We start from the raw sequence: 21,532 nt of genomic DNA, 5'->3' as shown, positions 1-21,532 counted from the left end.
AGTATCGTGTCTAGAGCCCTGCTCTGGGTGCCCGTCCACAGGCACATCTGCGGGTACATGAATCTCAGCACCGAGTGGCGGGGCCAGGCCGTCATCACCCCCATCCACAGGCCATCTCTCCCCGACTCCCGATTTACTCTCTCCATTAGCAGCCATCTTTGTAAACAGACGTCTAAGATTTAGTGTTGTACATATTTTTAAATGATCCATTTTGATGAGGCTGTCTTCATTGTTTCAGGTTGATCGCGTTTGGGAACTTGATGCATAAAATTTGCATGATTCCTCACTCCTTTCTGGATCTGTCATTGGACTCCAGCCAGCATGGCTCACGCCACAAAGGTTAACGGCTGTGCCTCAGGTAACTCAACTCTGGAAAGAGAGAGAGAGAGAGAGAGAGAGTGTGTGTGTGTGTGTGTGTGTGTGTGTATGCCTTTGCTCAAACTGATTTCTTATGTCTTTTTCAGTAATGGGTAGATAATAGCAGGTTGCCTAGGTAACTGGACTTTGAAAGCAATTTTCTATCCATCGAAGCTAGGTTGGTTTTTTTTAATTTTTTTGTTTTTGTTTTTGTTTTTTCCAAAATCTCTTAGAGAATTTGCTTTTATCTTTAGAGTCTTTATGTGCAGAAATCAGTTAGGTAAATTATTACCCAAGTCAATACTGTTGAAGTGTTGAAAGATCAATGTAAAATCCCGAGTGCTGATCCAAAGATAATGGGCATTCCTCTTGCCCTTCTTTATGAGGGATTGAGCGATGCGAGAGGAGATAGGTTTGGATGCCTAAAACCAGTTCCTAGTTTCCGGTCCCAAGCAGGGTTTGTTTCGTGTTGCTGCACAAAGGGACAGAGTGGCTAGGGAAGAGCTTGCTTGCTAGAGCAACTTTCCCAGAGAGGAATAATCAACAAGCCATATCACGAATCATGAAGATTTGTGTTCTCGCTGTTACTCTAGTTACGTTAGAGACCTACACAGGTTGCATAGCTCGTCCGGTATTGCCTATATAAGATGTGGGAGAAATTTATAGAACAAATGCAGAGGAAGTCCTCCTGAGAGACAACCACCTGCCCCCAATGGTACGCCGAGCGTCCGTCCCTCTCTTGAGCGATCAGCCAAAGAGCAGAATGTGCGAGAACGGTGACCGTGTATGTATGCAGGAACTGTCGCGCGGTGTCTGAAATGGGGTCGGGGCTCTGCTGCTCTGAACACTGGATCATGGAAGGAATGTGGAGTTGGAATCAGGACACCTGAATTGGAGTCCCAGCTCCAGCACTAACCATGAAATAGGGGCAGGACTGTTGTTCTGTGTGTGCGGTATCAGTAAACGTGTCTGCCTGCAGGGTTGAGACCCACGCGAGCACCCGAAGCGGACTTACAAGTGCCAGGTAAGCCGGCAAGCTCTGGTAAGGACTGCAGCAGGAGGAGCCCTCTGTGGGGGGTGTCCCCAGCCCACCCGTGTGACTTTTCCTTCTAGCAGTCCTGGCTGCAAGCATCCCCTCTGACAAGAACGCGGTAGCTTTCTTGCCCCAGGCCCAACCCAGCCAAACTCCGTTTATTCTGGGACGACCGATCTTTCTCTGTTTATTCTTCGGTTGGTCCCTTCTACTTGCCAGCTGCCAGGGACTTGTAGAGATTCTGCTCAGGACTGCTGTCGGCAAGGAAAACTGGGGGCGCCCGGGTGGCTCAGTCAGTTAAGCGTCTGACTCTTAACTTCGGCTCAGGTCATGATCTCACGGTTGATGAGTTCAAGTCCCGCGTCGGGCTCCGTGCCGCCACTGCGAGGCCTGTTTGTGATTCTCTCTCTCTCCCTCTCTCTCTGCCCCTCCCCTGCTTGCTCTCTCAAAATAAATAAGCTGAAAAATAAAATACAAACGACACAAATCTAGCCTTTAAATGAACACTCACGGCGTACCATGATGCCAAAGCTGCTCTGTCTCTACTCCCATCCCTAGTTCGTACGTAATCCTGTGAGATGACACTGTCCCCTTCACCATCGCTATCAGCCCTGTGTGATGGCAGAGAACCCCAGTCCCTTAACCTAAGTAAGAAAAGTCAGGATCATTCCTCGTGTCGAGTCAAATACTTGCTGAGGGAGGAGATTGAAACATGAAATGTCTTGAGTGTTGTGAGTGAGTTTCAATCTCCTGTGATGCTCCTCCCTTCCCTCTCCTGCCCCCACTTCCCACACGTTCAGAGGAAGGGGGGCTGGAGTTAGTGGTGCCTCTAGACCTTGACCCACTGGCGTGTCTAGCACATTCCTGTCTTCAAGGGTTTAGATACCTACCCCATTTGCCCTCAGTTCCTTCTCCAGCCTGACTCTTCTGGAGTGTCTCTTTTCCTTTGGTTCTTAAAGTCTGATGACCCAGCTGTAACCTTTCCCCCTGCCTAGCAGGTCTGGGCACTGAGTCCAGAAACAAAGGGAAGCTTTATGATTTGTGACTTCTGGGGTATCAGGGTATGATTAGTTACTGCAGACAGGTGTCTGCACCAGGCAAGGGACAGTTTTGTTTTTTCTAGTCGCCATGACCTCTGTAAGCAATCTGATTAGAGGCTCAGCCATACATAATTACTATAGTTACACACACACACACACACACACACACACACACACGTATATGCATGCATATATACATATAAGGCCCATTTTAGAAAATTCTAAGATATAAAAGTTTAACGTTTTCTTAAAAAATAGAGCAAGAATTACTGGTAATGCCCCCACCCAGAAATACATGTTGTGCTCCTTTTCTGTATGGTCTTTATTTTTATTTTTTAAAGTTTTTAAAAAATTCATTTTAATGTTCTTTATGATTTTGAGAGAGAGAGAGAGAGAGAGAGAGAGAGAGAGCACAAGCAGGGGAGGGGCAGAGAGAGAGGGAGACACAGAATCTGAAGCAGGCTCCAGGCTCCGAGCTGTTAGTACAGAGCCCAGCATGGGGTTGGAACCCACGAACTGTGAGATCGTGACCTGAGCCAAAGTTGGACGCTTAACTGAGCCACCCAGGCGCCCCTTTGGTATGGTCTTTAAATTTTAAATATTTCACGCAGTTGAGATAATGCTTATAAAAATCACTATTTTTACCTTTTGTTTTCCTGCTCTGTATTGCAAAAGAAATGCCTGCCCATTGTTTAAAAAAAAAAAAAGCCAAACTCAAACATGCAGAAGGATATGCTGTTTATAAATATACTGTTTTGAAATGTAATTAACATAAAAACATTTACAGACTGCAGATTAAGATGGGTTAAAGAGGGCTTTATGGCCCCAAAAGGAGTCTGGCCCACCCCTTCCCCTGAAAAATCAAGGCTTTGGGCTTCCATAAAACCTGAGGAAAAGTCCCATATGAGGTTGGAGTCAGAGCATTGGCACGAGAAATGCTTTTCGTGGTCTTAGGAACAAAGCAGAAGCAGAAGAAGCCAGCTGAGAAAAACACCACTTGGCCAAGCAGTGCCCTTGGCTGCCAGCACATCTGAGGTCTGACATCACATATCGTGTCCCTGTTTGAGACTTGAAACTGAGTAAGGGACTATTCAGAGTCCTTTTACACTTGGACTTCCCCACTGAGTCCTTCAGTTAGCTAGAATAAAAGCTGATTTTATTTTATTTTGTTTCTTAAGTTTATTTATATTGAGAGAGAGGGGAGGAGAGAGAATGGGAGAGAGGGTGCAAGCAGGGAGGGCAGAGAGAGGAAGAGACAGAATCCCAAGCAGGCTCTGAGCTGTCAGCACGGACCCCGACACGGGGCTTGAACTCACGCACTATGCGATCGTGACCTGAGCCGACATCAAGAGGCGCTTAACCAACTAAGCCGCCCAGCACCCCAAAAGGTATTGATTTTAAAATAAGAGCAGTTAGCTGATGCTATAATTTGTAAATTTATTATAATAAATTCCAGGCGTACAAAATGCATAAAGGTGATATGACAGGCACCTGCATACATAGCACCTGGCTTCAGAAATAAACTTGACGAGTTCATCGCAAAGATTATGGAGGGCGTCCAGCGGGCCAGGCACTGTTCTGGGGACTCGGATGCAGCAGGGAACAAAACAGGCCTTCGGTCGATGCACCTCCTGCTTTCGAAGACCTTTCGTCTAGTGGAAGCTGAGGGTTCCTGTGGACAGAGCCTCTGGATAAAGTAGAGGACTGACTCACGCTAAAAAAAGTATGCACTGTGCATCTGAAATTCAAATTTAGCCGGGTGTCCTCTGTTCTTACTTGCTACACAGGACAGTCTCGCCTGGGTACCCCTTCCAGATTCATCTTCCTCCAGGCCACCCTGTCCGTATCAGTCATTTGTTTCTGTGTGACCTCTTTTCCACACGATCTCTGTCCTACTTCTGTTGACTGGTCCAGTTGTGATTTCATTAACGAAAACCCCTTTATTATGGTATTCCAGAGAACACCCTAAGGCCACCTGTCAGCGTGACAAGGTACAAGCTTTATAAATTGCTCGTGACTGTCCCCTTTTCTTGGGGCCAGCTACGAAGGAAGTGAGGGTCGTTGGTTAGGAGGATGGCTGTGTCTCTGTGCTTTGGGGATGGGGACAGTCTGCTCTTTCTCAGGTTTCTGAAATCATGTTGTAAACTGGACGCAATGCTGTAAACTGGACGCACTGTTTACCTCTGTAAACACTAATTGCTGTTGTAAAACTTTAATTAGAGCTTAGCATCTCTTCAGAAGCTAAATGACAGGTGGCTTATTTGTCAGATGAAGATAAGAATACCTGCCCTACCTTCTTCACAGGTGTGTTGTGAAGGAGAGATAAAATAATAGCCATAAAAACACTTTTTTACGGTATAAAATGCTGGTTGGATGTCAGGGGAAATCACTGCCCTTCTTGATCTGCTGACTCTCTTGTGAGTTCCTGGTCCGAAAGGCACCTGTTCAGGTGCCGCTGTACAAGGTCCCATCAGATACGGTGATGTTTTTTCCCTTTTTTCTTTCCTATAATCAGAGGTATTCTCCTGTTCTGTGTGTGTGTGTTATTTATCACATCAGCTAACATACAGGGTAGTCTGGGCTTCAGGAGTGGATTCCCGTGATTCATCACTCACATACAACACCCGGTGCTCATCCCAACAAGTGCCCGCCTCAATGCCCATCAGCCACTCTCCCCTACCCCCCCATCCCATCAACCCTCAGTTTGTTCTCTGTATTTAAGAGTCTCTTATGGTTTGCCTCCTTCTCTGTTTTTATCTCATTTTTTCCTTCCCTTCCCCTCCCCTATGGTCATCTGTTAAGTTTCTCAAATTGCCCATATGAGTGAAAATAGACGATACCTGTCTTTTTCTGACTGACTGACTTCACTTACCATAATACCCTCCAGTGCCATCCGCGTTGTTGCAAATGGCAAGATTGTTTTTCATCACCAAGTAGTATTCCATTGTATATATAAACCACATCTTCTTTATCCATTCATCACTTGATGGACATTTGGGCTCTTTCCATAATTTGGCTATTGTTGATAGTGCTGCTCTAAACATTGGGGTGCATAGATACGGTGATTTTAAGGCTAGACTTATATTACCGTTAATGAAAGTTAAATAAATGAAAGCAACAGATGAGTATTAGAGAGTAGCATTTTATGCCTCCCATCACCCAGCCTTATTTTTGCTAATATTTGCCTTTGTTAGTTTTTTTATTTTTTCCAGATAGCTATATATTTGCTTATTTACAATACTTACCGAACTGTGTTAAAAATTTGGTGGTCATTTTAAATTCATACAATCAGTTTCATAAGACCTTGATCTTCTGGTCAGTTACCTGGCTCCAGGTTTTGTCGCCATGTGGATCTTAAATGAGGTACAAAGGCCGCTGATAAGACAGGCTCCTGGCTGAGCAGGTCGAACACTGCCGTGCCGTGCAGCCCACTCAATTGTGTAAATATTTTTCCTGGGCAGCAGCATTTCTCAAACAGAACTCTGAGCCCACTGCGGTGAACCCGATAGCGAAATTGCCTGCTGATGGTCAAGCGCGAGACCCGTTGTGTGTGTCTGTGGTGTTGGGTCTTAGTCCTGTTCTCCGAAGGCAGAACGGAAGCTGATGAGAGGCTGGGGCTGCCCTCCATGACCTTTCAGGGTATCCTGGAAAAGTCGGCACAAGGATTAAATGCGTGTTCTGATAAGTCCTTTGGGGTCTCCTGTGAGTGGTGTATCAGAAGAACAAAGGGAAGAAACAAAGTTGTCTGACATAAAAGCATAGGTGAGGGCCAACGGGGATCTTTTTGATTCCACTTGTCCCCACTTTCAGACCACAGAACACAAGTTGCCCAACTCACACCGTTAGTTAATGGCTAAGCCAGAAGCTGAACACAGAGAGCGGTTTTCCTTGTTCCCCGCATTCTGTTGGCATTAAAAAATCAGAAGCGTAGAGTCTGTGATGTTCTGATTAAACAGATCAAGGGGAAGGTATATAGTTGAGAAAACTACGTGAAACCCAAAAGTAGGCCAGTCACCAGTAAAATGTCCTCCCTGATAGAGGTTATGGTGAAAAGGTATTTTTTCTTAGTGTGAATTAAGAGTCAAAGTAACAGGCATATTCGTATTTAGTATAGCATGCAGCACCATTCCTCTGGTGTGTTTAATAATTGGATCTTACTTATACATTTCAACTTTATTTTTTTTTTTTTAAATTTTTTTTTTTTCAATGTTTATTTATTTTTGGGACAGAGAGAGACAGAGCATGAACGGGGGAGGGGCAGAGAGAGAGGGAGACACAGAATCGGAAACAGGCTCCAGGCTCTGAGCCATCAGCCCAGAGCCTGACGCGGGGCTCGAACTCCCGGACCGCGAGATCGTGACCTGGCTGAAGTCGGACGCTTAACCGACTGCGCCACCCAGGCGCCCCTATACATTTCAACTTTAAATGAAACTTAGTTTTTAGCTTATGAAAGGCTAATTTCACCCTGGAGTTTATAAATTAAATAATGTATTTTCCTACATAGTGATGGTGTTTCAGAAGATTTTTTTTTTTAAGAAAGTAGTAGTTACCCTCGAACTTCCTAATTTTTAAAATGCCGAGGGGCACCTGGGTGGCTCAGTTGGTTAAGGGTCTGACCTTTGGTTTTGGCTCAGGTCAAGATCTCACGGTTGGTGAGTTCGAGCCCTGCATCGGGGTGTGCGTGGCAGCACGGAGCCTGCTTGGGATTGTCTGTCTCCCTCTCTCTCCGCCCCTCCCCTGCTCCTGCTCTGTCTCTCTCTCAGAATAATTAAATGAACATGAAAAGATAAACAAATAAAATGCTGAGACCACTACAAATAGGAGGCCTTGCCTTTCAGAGTTCCACCTGTCTGGTTAAATCAGAACCGCAGAATTCATCCGGCCCCCAGAGAGCTTCTGAAGGGTCCCTCCCTCCTCAGGGCTAGCTTGTTTCACCTCGTAAGACTTCTGTTTTAACCCGCAGCCAGCTTCACCTTATGGTCGTTGACCTCAAGCGAGTCAGAATGGGTTAAGCATCATTCAGGTTTCAGACAGGCGATTAAACTCTGGTTAAGCCAAGGAAAGATGCCTTATCTTGCAGCGAGAGACAGCCCACGTGGATGTGGGAAGGGTAGATCCCGGCTCTTCCCGGCATCAGGCACAAATACACCCTCCATTTGGAGATTTCTGCCCAGATGCTCTCTGGGTGCCAAGAAGAAAGGAAACACACACACACACACACACACACACACACACACACACACACACACAAAATAAAAGCCCAGCAGGGAGATGCGCTACATTAAAAACTTGAGCTCCTGCTCTTTTCTAAAGCTGCAGAGTGAGGCAAAGGATTAAAACAGCCTTTCCTACAGGATTTGAATATTCTGTGCCTTGCTTACCCCCCAGACTTCCCATCGTGAGTATTGGCGTTTATTTCTGATTCTGCACTTCCCTCTTTCTTGAAGAGCTTGGGTGGGCTAGCCCACCCCATCCAGAGTCTAGCTCATTAGCCTCTTTTCCACAGGTTTGCCTTCTGTGCCCCAGATAATTCCAGTTCATCTCCTTTGTGCAGCTCCCGAGAAGGGTTTGTGTGGGCTTGGAAAATGAGCGACTTCCGCTCGCAGTTGCTGCTTTGGGGTCCTTCTATGTACAGGACTGTTTGATTTGCTCTGGCACAAAGAATATCAGCATGGTTCTCGAATTCACAGAGGTTATAAATTCTTGCTGTTTCCTGGCAACATACCTAAAAATTACATTGAGTAGACTTTTCTCATCAAAACCTCCTAGGAGACCCAACCGGGAAATCAGATTTGATAGGATTCATTCAAACCCTTGTAGAAATTCTCACTTGGAAAAAATGCTGGTTGATTCTGTTTTTCCTCTCTTGGCTTCTCTGCCGGATATTTTTGGAATGAGCTGCAGCTGATTTACTCATTTCCATATGCTTTAGGAAAAGTATGCTCATGTTATATATATAAATGTTTATTTTTGAGAGAGGGAGAGAGCACAAGTAGGGGAGGAGCAGAGAGAAAGGGAGATACAGAATCTGAAGCTCTGTCTGCACACAGCACAACGTGGGGCTCGAACTCAAAAACCGCGAGATCACCACCGAACTGAAGTTGGACGCCTAACCGACTGAGCCACCACGGTGCCCCAGTGTGCAATTTTAGAGGCTAAGCCTGGTTCTGGTTTGGGTTGCAGTTCGCTGTAAATCCTGGCAACAAGAAATGTTTAAACATGCAGCCCATGTGTGTCTCCTCATGATCTCAGCTGGTAGTTCTAAGTGCACAAGTGATCTCACTACTTAAAAATAAGTATTCCGCTCTCGTGAGGGTTCTTTTTTTAATACTGACCAGATTTCTAATCTTAGCAGCTCTTGGAATGAGGTTAAATAACATTCTGTAATATTCAGAAGGCCTTTCTGACCAACAGATAAGAAAAGCAGATTATGACCATGAATGAAAACTGGGTCAGTGGACAGATTATGGGATTGATAGGAAGCATTCTTATCCCAGAAGTTGAATCTGTGTGCACTTACTCTGTCTTGTTTGTGACGGGCCAGGTTTGAGGGACCCATAACTTTTCTCCCAGCTGGGTTGGAGGTTGTAGACATGGTAAAGTTTCACCTTGTGAGTTCTTATTTATTCATTTATTTTTAATTTTTTGAACGTTTATTTATTTTTGAGACAGAGGGAGGGAGAGAGAGCGTGAGTGGGGGAGGGGCCGAGAGAGAGGGGAACAAAGGATCTGAAGGAGGCTCCAGGCTCTGAGCTGTCAGCACAGAGCCCAAGGTGGGGCTCGAACCCACGAACCCTGAGATCATGACCTGAGCCGAAGTCAGACACTTAACCGGTGCCCCTGTGAGCCCTTATTTAACAGAGGCGGTGCTTAGGGGCACCTGGGTGGCTCAGTGGGTTAAGTGTCTGGCTGTTGATTTCAGCTCAGATCATAATCTCACGGTTTGTGAGTTCGAGACCCAGTTTGGGGTTGGGACTTGGGATTCTCTCTCTCCCTCTCTCTCCCTGCCCCTCTCCCCCAATATGAACAAACATTAAAAAAATAAAGGAGGTGCTACTTAGCATGATGTTTATGGAAGCAATTTTCTATGAAGAGTCACAAGTACTGTGTGTATTTTAGGTCTTTTTTCATGATCTTATCTAAGTGAACAAGTTGCCTCCCCAGAGGGATCTTCTGTATTTTGGACATGCTCTCTTTTAGGTAGAATCAAGAGGTCATCATGTGATTTTTCTGAATTTAGTCTCACAATATTTGGTTCAGTCAATAAATCCCATCAGCTTTGCAAACCATTTTGTGAAAACATTGGTTCAGCTTGTGCTGTCAGATTTTCCCATCCCTGCCCACTTCTGAGTGCCTTTTTTCTCTCAGATTAACTGCCCACAGAGTGAAGGCATTTTAAGCGTTGCTGTTCGGCAGGCACACCAGGTCTCCCAGAAGAAGAGGAAAAGGATGTCCCCGGACTCATGAAATATAAGAGAGAGAGATGATGTTTCTAACCATTGATTAGCCCAGCTGCATAATATCTTTACACCTTTAGTTACATGTGTCACCTCTCACTTTCTTCTGATTAAAGCCGAAAATGTTCCTTCTTCCTCTGCTGTCAGTGTCCTCCTCGGCTACGTCCGTGCGCCCACCCCGTATGGCTGATTGATTTCCTTTTCCACCAGCATTCCGAATTGATTGACTGGGATGTATTAACACATCTCAGGAACACGCCGCGGAGATGTTTTTGGAGGCAGCACATTCTGGCGTGTTCCCGTCCAGCTGGGAGAACAAAGACTGATTTGTCTTCCCACGAGCTGGCCAAGGAGGCATCGATACCTGTGGGCTTTATGCCGCGGGGACCCCAGCCGGGACCCCGCCCCTGTAGGTGGTGAGTCAGCCCGATGATGTGCTGATTGTTGTTGCGTACCAGGGTGGAGACCTGGAAGTCTGTGGGCCGGTAGGGGTGGAGGGAGAGGTTTGCATGTCAAACCATTCCAACAATGTAGCTTACAGGAAAAAAATTGCAAAACACCGATGCCCTGTACCGCCAACTTTTTCCATTAGCACCACGCTTTACACGGGTTCCAAGTCTGTCCCAGGGACAGCAGCTTGGCAGTGTGAAGGGGAAGCAGTCACCTCACATCCTAAGCTTCTGTGGTTGGCTCCCTGTCACCCCGTGTGGGAAGGAATCCCACCAGTTCCTGGGCACCTTCTTCCACAGTCTCATGCATCACTCACACATGCAGCAGCTGTGGGTTCCCTGAACAGGGCTGCTTGGACGTTGTTGGGGCGCTAGAAAATAGCTCCTCGAACTTACAGCCCCTCAGCCGACTGATTTTCAATGAAGAAACCCCGGACAGGAAATCTTCCTTAAAGGTAAAGGGGCCTCAAAGCTGGGGTTTCCCCTCTGGGGCATTATTCTTTGCTCTTCTGTCCTCTGGCCACCTTCATATGAAAAAAATACTTCGCAGACAGTGGTGAATATAAATCAGGGTGCAGTTTTGGAACAACCAGAAGGAATGATAGAAAACTCAGTAAAAATACTTCAATGAGTTCGTTCATTCAGTCGAACGAACTTTTATTTATTTTACTTAAAAAAAATTTTTTTTTAATGTTTATTTTTGAGAGAGAAAGAGAGCATGAGCAAGGTAGGGGCAGAGAGAGAGGGAGACACAGAATCCGAAGCAGGCTCCAGGCTCTGAGCTGTCGGCCCAGAGCCTGATGCGGGGCGTGAACCTGCGAGCCTCGAGATCATGACCTGAGCCGCAGTTAGAGGCTTAACCAACTGAGCCACCCAGGCACCCCCAGTAGCTCACTTTTAAATGACTACACAGAAATTCGTTTGGCAGAGGGACGGCTGTTTCCCTTTTTTAGTGACCTGGACCAGCCCTGAGGTCCTGTGAAAGTTGGTCTTTCTTTGCCTTACTCTCCCTTCTTTGTGATTCTGTTTTGTTAAGGATGGTTGGCCAGATTAAGGATCATTGGATTTTCTATACTTCTATTATTCTTTCTGTCTCTCCAAACATGTTAGCTTTCACGAACTTTAATCTCTCTTCCCTCCTCTTCACTCTGGGCTTTTGTTTTTGGCCTTCCTTGGATAGAAATCATGATCTGTTTCTGTTTCTTCGGTCCTGATGCCTGGGAAAATCATGGGGCGCCTTCCCAGCCCTCCGGGGCCCCAGGCAGCCAGAGACCAGTTCTGGGCAGAGTTGTGGAACAGGCCGGGGCTTCTGACCGTCCCCGCTGCTGCTCTCCTGCCCACCTGCTCTGTTCGCTTCCTAGGGGCTTGCTCTGGCTTTCTTTCCCGTCCCTACTCCTCCTCCCTCAAGACCTTCCTCACTTATTTCTTCTAACAGGTGTTCTCAGTTGCTCCCAGGAGGACCTCACCCCTTCCTCTTCTTTATTCCTGGAGAGCCCTGTCTTTTCATTAAGAGTTAGGGCTGTGGGCCTCACCCGTCTGTCAGGTTGGAGGCCTCCAGAGGCAAGAGCCACGTCATCTGCAGCTAGGTGTGCCCATTGTGGCTTTCTCAGGCTCCACGTTCAAGCAGCACCTGTTAGCAGCGCACCTGTTTTGTGCTGGCATGACACTGGGCCTCGAATGCAGAGCAAGACACGGGCACAGGGCCTGCTTGCGTCTCTGTGCGATTGAACTGAGCCCTGCCGTTTGCCCGTCTTACATCGTTACGCCTTTTACGGTTTTCTCCCAGCCTGGGCCCCTGGCTGTTTTTCAGTCTGTGGCATACACTCGCTTACAGGCTTCCTCCTCTTACCTCACCACTGAGTGCAAGTTCTCGTATCTCCTTTCTCCCCATCACGTGCTCTAAGGTCGGTGTGAAATGATATTGTCTGTTAAGTGCCTTGGGTTCCGGGGCAAGGTGAGCAGATATAATGTGGTCGTCCAGGGAAGATTATTGTCAAAGGCCATTGGAAAGTTCTTTCTAGCTTCCATGGCCTCTTTCTTGTCAGCGACCCAGCCAGAGAGAGGATCCAGCCAGAGAAAGGATGTTAAGCTCCAGTCACTTCCTTTTGCCCCGGGCTTGTTACCTAGTCTGGTTTGGCAGGCTGGTTGGAACCATGGTTGGGAAACCGAGTTGGTGGCCTCTCGGGCTGGGAGTACGGCTGGTCATTCGGCCCGCCTTCTTCCCACGGTGCTCTTGGGGAGGTGTCTACAGATCTCTGACCCCTTTTAGGTGGCAGGAAATAAACGGTTCTTTAATTATAGTAAATAATTATTAAATAAATTATAATTAATAAATTATCATCATTATCAACTATAAATTTTAATTATAAATGAATATTAAATAGACTGTTCTTGTTTGAGGTGGTTATGGTCTTTGTGGTAATCTATTTTAAAGTCTTAATCTCCTTATTTATTTTCACGCCTCTCAATCCATTTTGTCATGGGCTGTTTTCAAAGCTGATTTCAAGACCTAGGTGAAAGTATATCGTGAGACAGTCTCTTGTATAAGTTTGAGGAAAGTAATAATCATGGGGCACCCCAGACTGTGAAGAAAGCCTGTCGTGTAGAAAATCATTCTGACTCTGGCGTTAAGACTTACATGTGTTCGAGGAAATGCACTTTGTTGAGTAAGGTATAACAAAGACAGAAGATTGGTTTTTTGGTTTTTTTTGGTTTTTTTTTTTTTTTTTTTTGGTTTTGGGCCTTTTTGCATAGGCCCATCACCCACAGTGTCCTCGTCCTAATATCACTCTCCTGGCCAGAATGCCACACTTCTGCTGGGCACACCCTCCTCATGGTGACTGTGGCCTCTCTTTGGAAAATCTCCCCTTTCTAAAACACGTAAGTTTTAGAAAGAGCACATCCTTCAAATCCAGGCATGTAAAGGAGGAACCCTCCTGCAATCCCCAACGCTGCACACACCTAACAGGGCTAGAAAGAGCTAGAAGCCCTCGCTGGACCTGTCCTGTAATCCCCTTCAAGGGCTGTAGCAGAGGTGGGTGGAGAAGGAGCTGGCAGGGATGTGGAAGGGAGCTCCTCCCACGGCTCTCCCTCCCTGGAGTCCGCCTAGACATCAGCTTGTGTGTCAGTCCATCTCCGTTCTGAGAGCCCAGGAAGGGTGAAGAAGCATGGTAAGGAGTTTGAATTCTGTAGGGATTGGGAGGGAGGCACATCTACAGTATCGCAGAAATAACCCCGGCCTTCCTCAAGAGTGATAGCACAGCATCCTGATTTCAGTGTGTCTCTTTTTAAGATGAATTCTTATACGTAGCACTCCTGCACCTTAAGTTTACCTTCATGAGGAATGGTGGTAAGGATCCCAGGCTGTTGTCTTCATCTTTTGTGTGTGTGTGTGTGTGTGTGTGTGTGTGTGTGTGTGTGTTTATTTTTGAGAGAGAGACACAATGTGAGCAGGGGAGGGGCAGAGAGAGCCAGAGACACAGAATCTTAAGTAGGCTCCAGGCTCTGAGCTGTCAGCACAGGGCCCGACATGGGGCTCGAACCCATGATCTGTGAGATCATGACCTGAGCTGAAGTCAGATGCTCAATGCACTGAGCCCCCCATATACTCCTGTATCTTTTTTTTTTAATGAAACATCGTAATAGTTAACAGAGCTAAGTGAAACATAAAGTGATTAAATTAATATGCAGCACAATTAACATTGTTTTTCTAATCTGTTTTATGATTTGCTCCAATAAGGACTCTTGTTAATTTAAAAAGGGAAGAAGGGGGCGCCTGGGTGGTTCAGTTGAGCGTCTGACTTCGGCTCAGGTCGTGATCTCACAGTTTGTGGGTTCGAGCCCCGCGTCAGTCTCCGTGCTGACAGCTCAGAGCCTGGAGCCTGCTTCGGATTCTGTGTCTCCTTCTCTCTCTGCCCCTTCCCCGCTCACACTTTGTCTCACTCTGTTTCTCAAAAATAAATAAATGTAAAAAAAAAAAATTTTTTTTAGGGGAAGAAGGGGCGCCTGGCTGCCTCATTTGGTGGAGCGTGCGACTCTTGATCTCGGGGTTGTGAGTTCGAGCCCCACGTTGGCTATAGAGGTTGCTTAAAAATAAAATCTTTCAAAAATAATCAAATGGGAAAGAAAAATAGTTGGTCACCTGGAAAATGGGAAAAGAAAAGGAATGGGACCAGGGATGAAATTGGATCCCGGATGGATACCATGAAGCCCGTGCTGGGTCACACTGAAGCCTGGGAGTGAGTTCTGTTTGGCCAACCCAGGGTTTTGTTTTAATTTAATTGCCAAGATTTTAAAAATTCGATGATTTCGTATAAAAATACTAATTTCTTCAGCTTCTCTTGAAAGGTCGAAGATGTCTGCTGGGTGTTGTTCTTCCCCAGGCCGAGTGAGCTGGAGGGAACAGGTGCTCCTGGTCCCCCCCCACACACCCCAGCTGCCCTGGACCCCTCCTTTCAGTGACTGGCCTGGACCCTGAGGGTGATTGTATGGTTAAGGGGCTGCCCCCAATTTGGCCCTCAGCCAGACACACTTTGAGACGCAGACCTTGTTTGGCTTAAAGCGGAGGACCTTTTTTCTGGCTTCAGTATAGACTCATCTGGGGAACCTCTAAAAATGCTGATGCCTCTGGCTCTGCTCCAGGAGATTCTGATTCACTGGGGTGGGGGGCGGGCAGCTCAGCGTTTTTTTGAAAACAGCCCCAGGCAGTTTAATTGTGCAGTGGGGTTGAAAACTTCTGGCACGGAGGGTGCTGGTCTGGGACGTCCCAGTGTTGGTACTTCTGCCCCGAAAGCTAAAAGTGATGTTAGCGCCGTGGCCACTCCAGCCCAGAGTCCTGACTCAGCTGTAAGATGAGGGCATGGGCTCAATCTCTGACAGGTGCGTACATCTGTTTAAAAGGAAAGAGTAACACGCGGAGTTGGGCTCCTCTGGAAGGATTTAAATTAGCCTGCTGGGCTCTGGGCGCCTGCCCTTCTGGGCACACGCACTTCATGGAGATTTAGAGGACATGGCTCCCCTAAGTTTGTCGAGGTGTGAGGTGTGTGCAGGAGTAGGGGCAGAGGGAGGCACAGGCCTTCTGCAAGCGTGCAGAGAAGACATGGCTGGAGGGTAAGGGCCAGCTTCAGACAGAACTGATAACTTCAGCTGGTCTGTGCAACCTAGGAGAACTTTGTCTGAGAGGCTGGGAAAACACATCAAAGGGGAAGGAACAATCCAGGGGCGCCTGGGTGGCTGAGTCAGTTAAGCATCTGACTTCGGCTCAGGTCATGATCTCAGTTTGTGAGTTCGAGCCCCACTCTGGCTCTGTGCCGACATCTCGGAGCCTGGAGCCTGCTTGGGATTCTGTGTCTCCCCGTCTCTCTCTGTTCCTTCCCTGTCTGGTCTATCTGTCCATCTGTCTCTCAAAAAGAAATAAACGTTAAAAGTATTTAAAAAAAAGGGGGGGGGGATATAGTTTTTAAATGTAAATACAGAAGGGGAAGGAACAGTCCAAGCCAAAGCATGTTCTTTCTCCCTACCCTTCAGAGTTTCCCGCTCCCTTCTCCCGCCCCCATCTTTCTCTGCCTTCTGGGGTATAGAAAAGACTATACTTTGTAAGTGGCTTTTCAGTACTGGGTAGTACTCACACAGCCGTGGAGGAGTGAGCAATATAGATGACGTAAGCTGCATCTGTAAAATACCAGTAACCATACTTAGCTCACAGGGTGGTGGTGACGTTGAAATGCATTCGCACTTGTATGAACTGCCTCGAACAGTGTGGTCCAGAAGAATCGTGTGCACTGGACAGTCGGGATAGATGGGGGCGCAGTGCCGTGTCTGTGAGGCCGGGAGCGCGTTAGTAATCTGTCACCGGGAGAAGAGGAACGTACTGGGGGAGGAAGGTACACGCAGGGTGTGTCAGGAAATCTGCATCTTAAAATGTCCGAAGTGTAATTCCCCATTGCCACTCTCTACTTCATTTAACTCGGGTTTTACCTCTAGACTGGGGGTCAGGCCCCCCCAGAGGTAAAAGTCTCGATGCAGTAATCCTGCCAAGTAAGCATTAGAACTGTGGGTTCAGATATGCTTGACTGCAGCCTCCGTGCCCCGCAGCGGCCACCCAGGGGACAAAGACCGTCAGTGCCCTCGGCCTGCCTGGTGTCACAGAAGGCTTTTGTCTGCAGTCTCTTTCCCTTCACGCTGGCCGTCAGCCTTTCCGGCTGCTTTCCACCTATCAGAGGAAAGTACATCCCCGTTCTCCCAGGGTTCGCTTGGATGCTTCTTTTGTACATAAGTTAAAAGAGAGTGAAGGCCAACAGGTGTGTTTCTCTCCCGGCAGAGGGAACCTGTGTGACTGGCACTTTCCAGGCAGAAGGCATTCCTGTTTTTATTGTTCACCGTTTCCATCCTCTGTCATCCGTCATAAAGGACTAGATATGTATCTGTATACTATGACTTTTCTGCTTAATGGAAGCACACATAGGAAATAATTGCTTTCAGCTATTGACTTCTGAGAGAGCGCAAGCGGGGGAGGGGCAAAGAGAGAGTGGGGGACAGAGGATCTGAAGCGGGTGTGGGGCTTGAACTCAAGAACCCTGAGATCATGACCTGAGCTGAAGTCGAATGCTTAGCCAACGGAGCCACCCGGGCTCCCTTCCTCAGCTGCTTCTAGAATAAGCTATATTCTTAACCAGAACACGTTTACGGAATAAAAATGGAGCAGAATCCTCTTTCACAGGATTAAGAATCACTACGTTCGGATTCATCCATTTAGTTCTTAAGAACAAGGCTTTTGATCATAATACCTAGTTTGGAATATAATAGTGTGACTGAATAATACCAGAATTTTCTCCTAAGTCCGGAGAAAAATGTCTCTCTGTTAAAAGCAAAGCCTAAAACAAGCCCAAGGGAATTTTTAGGATGATGGACGTTTCCTAAAACTGGATTGTGGGTGTGGATGCCACACTGTGTACGTTTCCTAAAACTCACCAAACTATATATACACTTTTAAAAATCAGTAAATTTTATGGTATGTAAATATCTCAATAAGCTCATTTTGAAGCTCACCAAAGAGGAAGAATTGTTTTTTAAGTTTATTTTGAGAGAGCGTGTCAGAGCCACCCCGATGCCCCGTAACTCAAATCTTTCACCTAATGTAGCTGTTTTTGGATAAAATAATTTGGAATTATTTGGACCCTATATTTCAACGTTATTTTTTTTTTTGGGGGGGACAGAGCAAGACAGAGCATGAACGGGGGAGGGGCAGAGAGAGAGGGAGACACAGAATCGGAAACAGGCTCCAGGCTCCGAGCCATCAGCCCAGAGCCCGACGCGGGGCTCGAACTCACGGGCCGCGAGATCGTGACCTGAGCTGAAGTCGGACGCTTAACCGACTGCGCCACCCAGGCGCCCCTGGACCCTCTATTTCAGACTGTCTGGCACTCGAAGCTTTGTTCTTCATTTTTTTTAATCCGTTTTTTCATTTGTCGTAAAACAAGCCCAACAAATGAGTCCCACACCCTCTTAAAAAAGTTGAGTCCTTGTAGCTTCACACAGAAAGATGTATGTCCCAAAGATAAGCATCCAGCCACCAGCGGCGTGTCAGGAGGGTGGAACAAGAAGGTAAATGGAGTGAGACTCAGGACGTGTACAGGCACTCAGATGGACCAGTCACACGAGGCGAATTCAGTGGATTCTTGAAAAAATTTGGCTTTTCTGTGCATAGCTGTCCGCTGTTAGGAATTTTGCAAAGCAGGTGATTTGGAGTCACCCTAATCTTTGTTAATCTCTCTTTTTTGTTTAGAACGGGTTTTGCTTGTTTGCCCCATAGACAGAGTTCAGTAAATCTTGTTCTACTAGAGTCACTATTTTTTTTAACGTATTTATTTATTGTGAGAGAGTGAGAGAACAGAGGAGAGGCACAAAGAAAGGGAGGGAGAGAATCCCAAGCAGGGTCTGCTCTGTCAGCGTGGAGCCTGACGTGGGGCTCGAACCTGCGACCCATGAGATCATGACCTGACTGAAACGAAGAATCAGACACTTAACTGACTGAGATGTCCAGGCGCCCCCTACTAGTGTCACTAGTGTCAATTTATCCAGTGCTGTTAGGAACAAATGAAGAGCAGGTTTTAAAGTACCTTTTCTTGGGGTGCCTGGGTGGCTCATTCAGTTAAACATCCAACTTGGGCTCAGGTCATGATCTCACAGTTCGTGGGTTCAAGTTCCGCATCGGTCTCTGTGCTGACAGCTCAGAGCCTGGAGCCTGCTTTGGATTCTGTGTCTCCCTCTCTCTCTGTCCCTCCCCTGCTCGCTCGCTCTCTCTCTCTCTCAGAAATAATGTTCCATTAGAGGAGCACATCATTCTTAGGTTTTAAAACAGAAACAAAAGGTTGCTGAGAGATGTTACCATCCTAAGACAGAATGCACTTGTTTGGGAACTAAGTCTGTGTCTTTGAAAGTCACATGATTGGTTTTGGATAAAAATGTTTAAAGCGATTTGAAAAAAAGGCTTGGGTCTGTGGTTTACAACCGGGAGTGTTTTTAGCCTTCAAATTACATGTTGCATTACAGAAGAATAAACCAAGCGGGGGAACCACTCGCCTCCAGCCCAGCCTGGGCTCAGCATTCGACTGAATCATTTCCTTCAGCAGACGGCTACTGAGCCATAGCTCAAAGTTCTTCTAGCAGCGAGGCTTTGGGGAGGGAATAAGTTAGGGTGGTGGGGGGTGGTGCACAGAAAACATTTGCTGCTTCTCTGACTTCTTCCTAGAATTAGTTGATTTGCAGCTATACTTCTAGGTTAGCATTTCACATGTTTAAAGAACATGAGGGTAGCGTGTTTGAAAAATAGGAAGGGGCACAGGAGAGGTCTGTCTCCACCTCTTTATTTGTTAAGATCCTCGCTGGCGATTTTGTTGGGTGGTAGTTTTTGCTGTCTCACTGACGCCTGGAGTGCTGGAATTAAACCCCGCAGCCAGCAGGCTGTTAGTTGGTCAGGAAATTCCAAATGGGTATAAATAAATTCTCTCCAGCAGCTCCTGGGCTGTCTGCCTGCTAATGTGTATAGTTCCTTTAATGACGAGGGAAGTATGCTGGAGGCTTGGCTTCCTGCTTGCTGAAAATCATAGTTATTTTGTTCCTGGGTAGGTAAGTAAGAAAGCCCAAAAGAAGAAAAAAAGAGGAGAGGGTGAAGTTTGGGGGGGGGGGGGGGCTCTAGAGGTTATGACAAATATTTGCTTTTATTACAAGCTGGAAATGAAAACTCGGTACTTGGTTTTAGGTTCATTGATCATTTCAGCTTTAGCTGTGGCTTCGACATAAAGATGTCATTGTCGTGGGAGTGAAAGGTTGTACGTAGATGCTACGGTTTGAGTTTCTGCATTGATGGTGTATTTCAATTCCAGAATTTCCTTTTTTGTTGCTAAATCCATTTTTGGTCATTTGTTTTCAGCTCTGTGTTTCGAAGGGGGAACCGTTCTGGGTGCCTTAAAGCTGGCTTCTTGTTCTTATATAAACACTATAAAACAAAGTAAGGGCTGTGATTCATAGTTTACCTCAGTTCTGTCCCCCCGCCACCCCACGCTCCAAACCCATGCTGTTTTGTTAGAAAAGCCCAGTGTTTGGGCTTGTGTGACTCCTCTGCTTTCCACAGAATTACCCTTTGAACTGCCACATTTCCTATATTTACACTTAGCACGACATGCTTGTTTCTGAAGAAAGTTCTGAAGAAACGGCCCTTAGTCCCCAGGCTACTTCTCTCCTGTGCATGCGTGACAGATATTTCAGGCTGCATTTCAGCAACGTCTCATCACGTTAGGTGGTGAACATTAGAGAGCAGTGCCTCCGTGGGTGAAGGGCCCTACTTCGAGACCCGTTTGGGGTCGAGTCGTCGCCTCTGAGCGCTGGCACGGAGCACTGGAGAAGAGGGCCATTGTGTAAACCTCAGGGCCCCTGCAGTGTCACGTGCCCCCTTCACACAAAGTCCCTTTCATTAAGACACAGCCCATTCCGTTCCCAGGAACGTAACCCTTTCCGCTTTCTTCCCACCCAGCCGCTCACCTGTAGCCTGGCTTCTGGACTCTGGCGACATGCCCGGGCCAGACCTGAAGATGCAGCAAAGGGGGGCTGCGTTCGGGGCCGGTTGGGCCGTGCCGGGTGATGTGACACATCAGGGAAGGGGCTACGGGATGAAAGGGGCAAAGAAAGAGGCCACGGGCACTGTCTGTCTGGGCTCATCTGGTCTGACACCTGCCACCATTAACCACTTTCTTCGCTTGAGCACCTTGCGTGCGGTGTCGTGACATTGTGAGTGCAGTACGGTCACAGGGTCATAGTCTGGAAGAAACTTCCATGGAGTCTCAGAGTCCTACCAGCCCTCTCATTTCACGCATACAACGCTTATCTCTGCCCTGTGCGGTCCCCGGCCCCTGCTGCCCATTGCTTGTTAGTGACCTGGGAAATATTTATAGCTCCTGTTCCTCTTTATTGAAAAGTATACCTTCCCCAATTTAGGCAAGCCAGCCTAGACCGTCACAGAGATGTGCCCCGTGGTCCGAAAGCACACGTCTCCGCACAGCATGTTAAAGAGGGCTTTACTCTTAGGGCTGCCGTAGAGCTGGAAGCACGAGATGGTTCAAAAAAATTAGTGCCTACTCATGTCCCCTTCTTAGGAGGAAGGAATGTTTTAATTTGGCCATAATTTATTTGTTTTTTTTATTTTTTAACATTAATTTTAGAGGGAGAGAGCGTGCGTGAGCAGGGGAGGGGCAGAGAGAGAGGGAGACACAGAATCTGAAGCAGGATCCGGGCTCTCAGCTGTCAGCTCAGAGCCCGATGTGGGGCTCGAACTCATGGACCTGAGCCGAAGTCGGACGCTTATCCAGCTGAACCCCCCGGGTGCCCCTGGCCATAATTTATTTTTGAAGATTGGGGGTGTTCGTCTACTTTTGCTCCTGTTTTATGTTGCCTCCTTCCTGCATAACTGGTGTTGGCCCAGGACTTCTCCCCCTTACCTGGTGCCTGCTCTCCATGCCCCCCGTGTCCCTGTGCTCCCACACGCACATCCCCTGCACGACCCAGCCAACATCTCCCCTATCCACTCTCGGAAGCCAGATCCAACATAGACCTCAAAGTTTTAGCAAACTCATTGGCTAAACACCTCAAACCCTAGCTTCATGGAGTGTGAGAGAAGAAGCAGGGTGAAGGGGAGGCGTTCTG

The 21,532-nt window shown here is 47.1% G+C and overlaps 1 protein-coding gene across 2 annotated transcripts in view; it reads left to right on the top strand.

The window, feature by feature from the left end:
* Positions 1–242: 242 nt before the first annotated feature.
* KANK1 (KN motif and ankyrin repeat domains 1) overlaps positions 243–21,532 on the top strand; it is a 66,984-nt gene continuing 45,694 nt past the window's right edge. For both annotated transcript variants that reach the window (XM_032595546.1, XM_030293250.2), the window contains exon 1: positions 243–358. In XM_032595546.1, coding sequence (XP_032451437.1) covers positions 322–358 — 37 coding nt within the window. In that variant the 5' untranslated portion in view covers positions 243–321. The remainder of the gene's footprint in view (positions 359–21,532) is intronic.

Source organism: Lynx canadensis, chromosome D4 (assembly GCF_007474595.2).
Source record: "Lynx canadensis isolate LIC74 chromosome D4, mLynCan4.pri.v2, whole genome shotgun sequence".
NCBI lineage: Eukaryota > Metazoa > Chordata > Mammalia > Carnivora > Felidae > Lynx > Lynx canadensis.
This window is presented reverse-complemented; position numbering and strand designations above follow the sequence as displayed.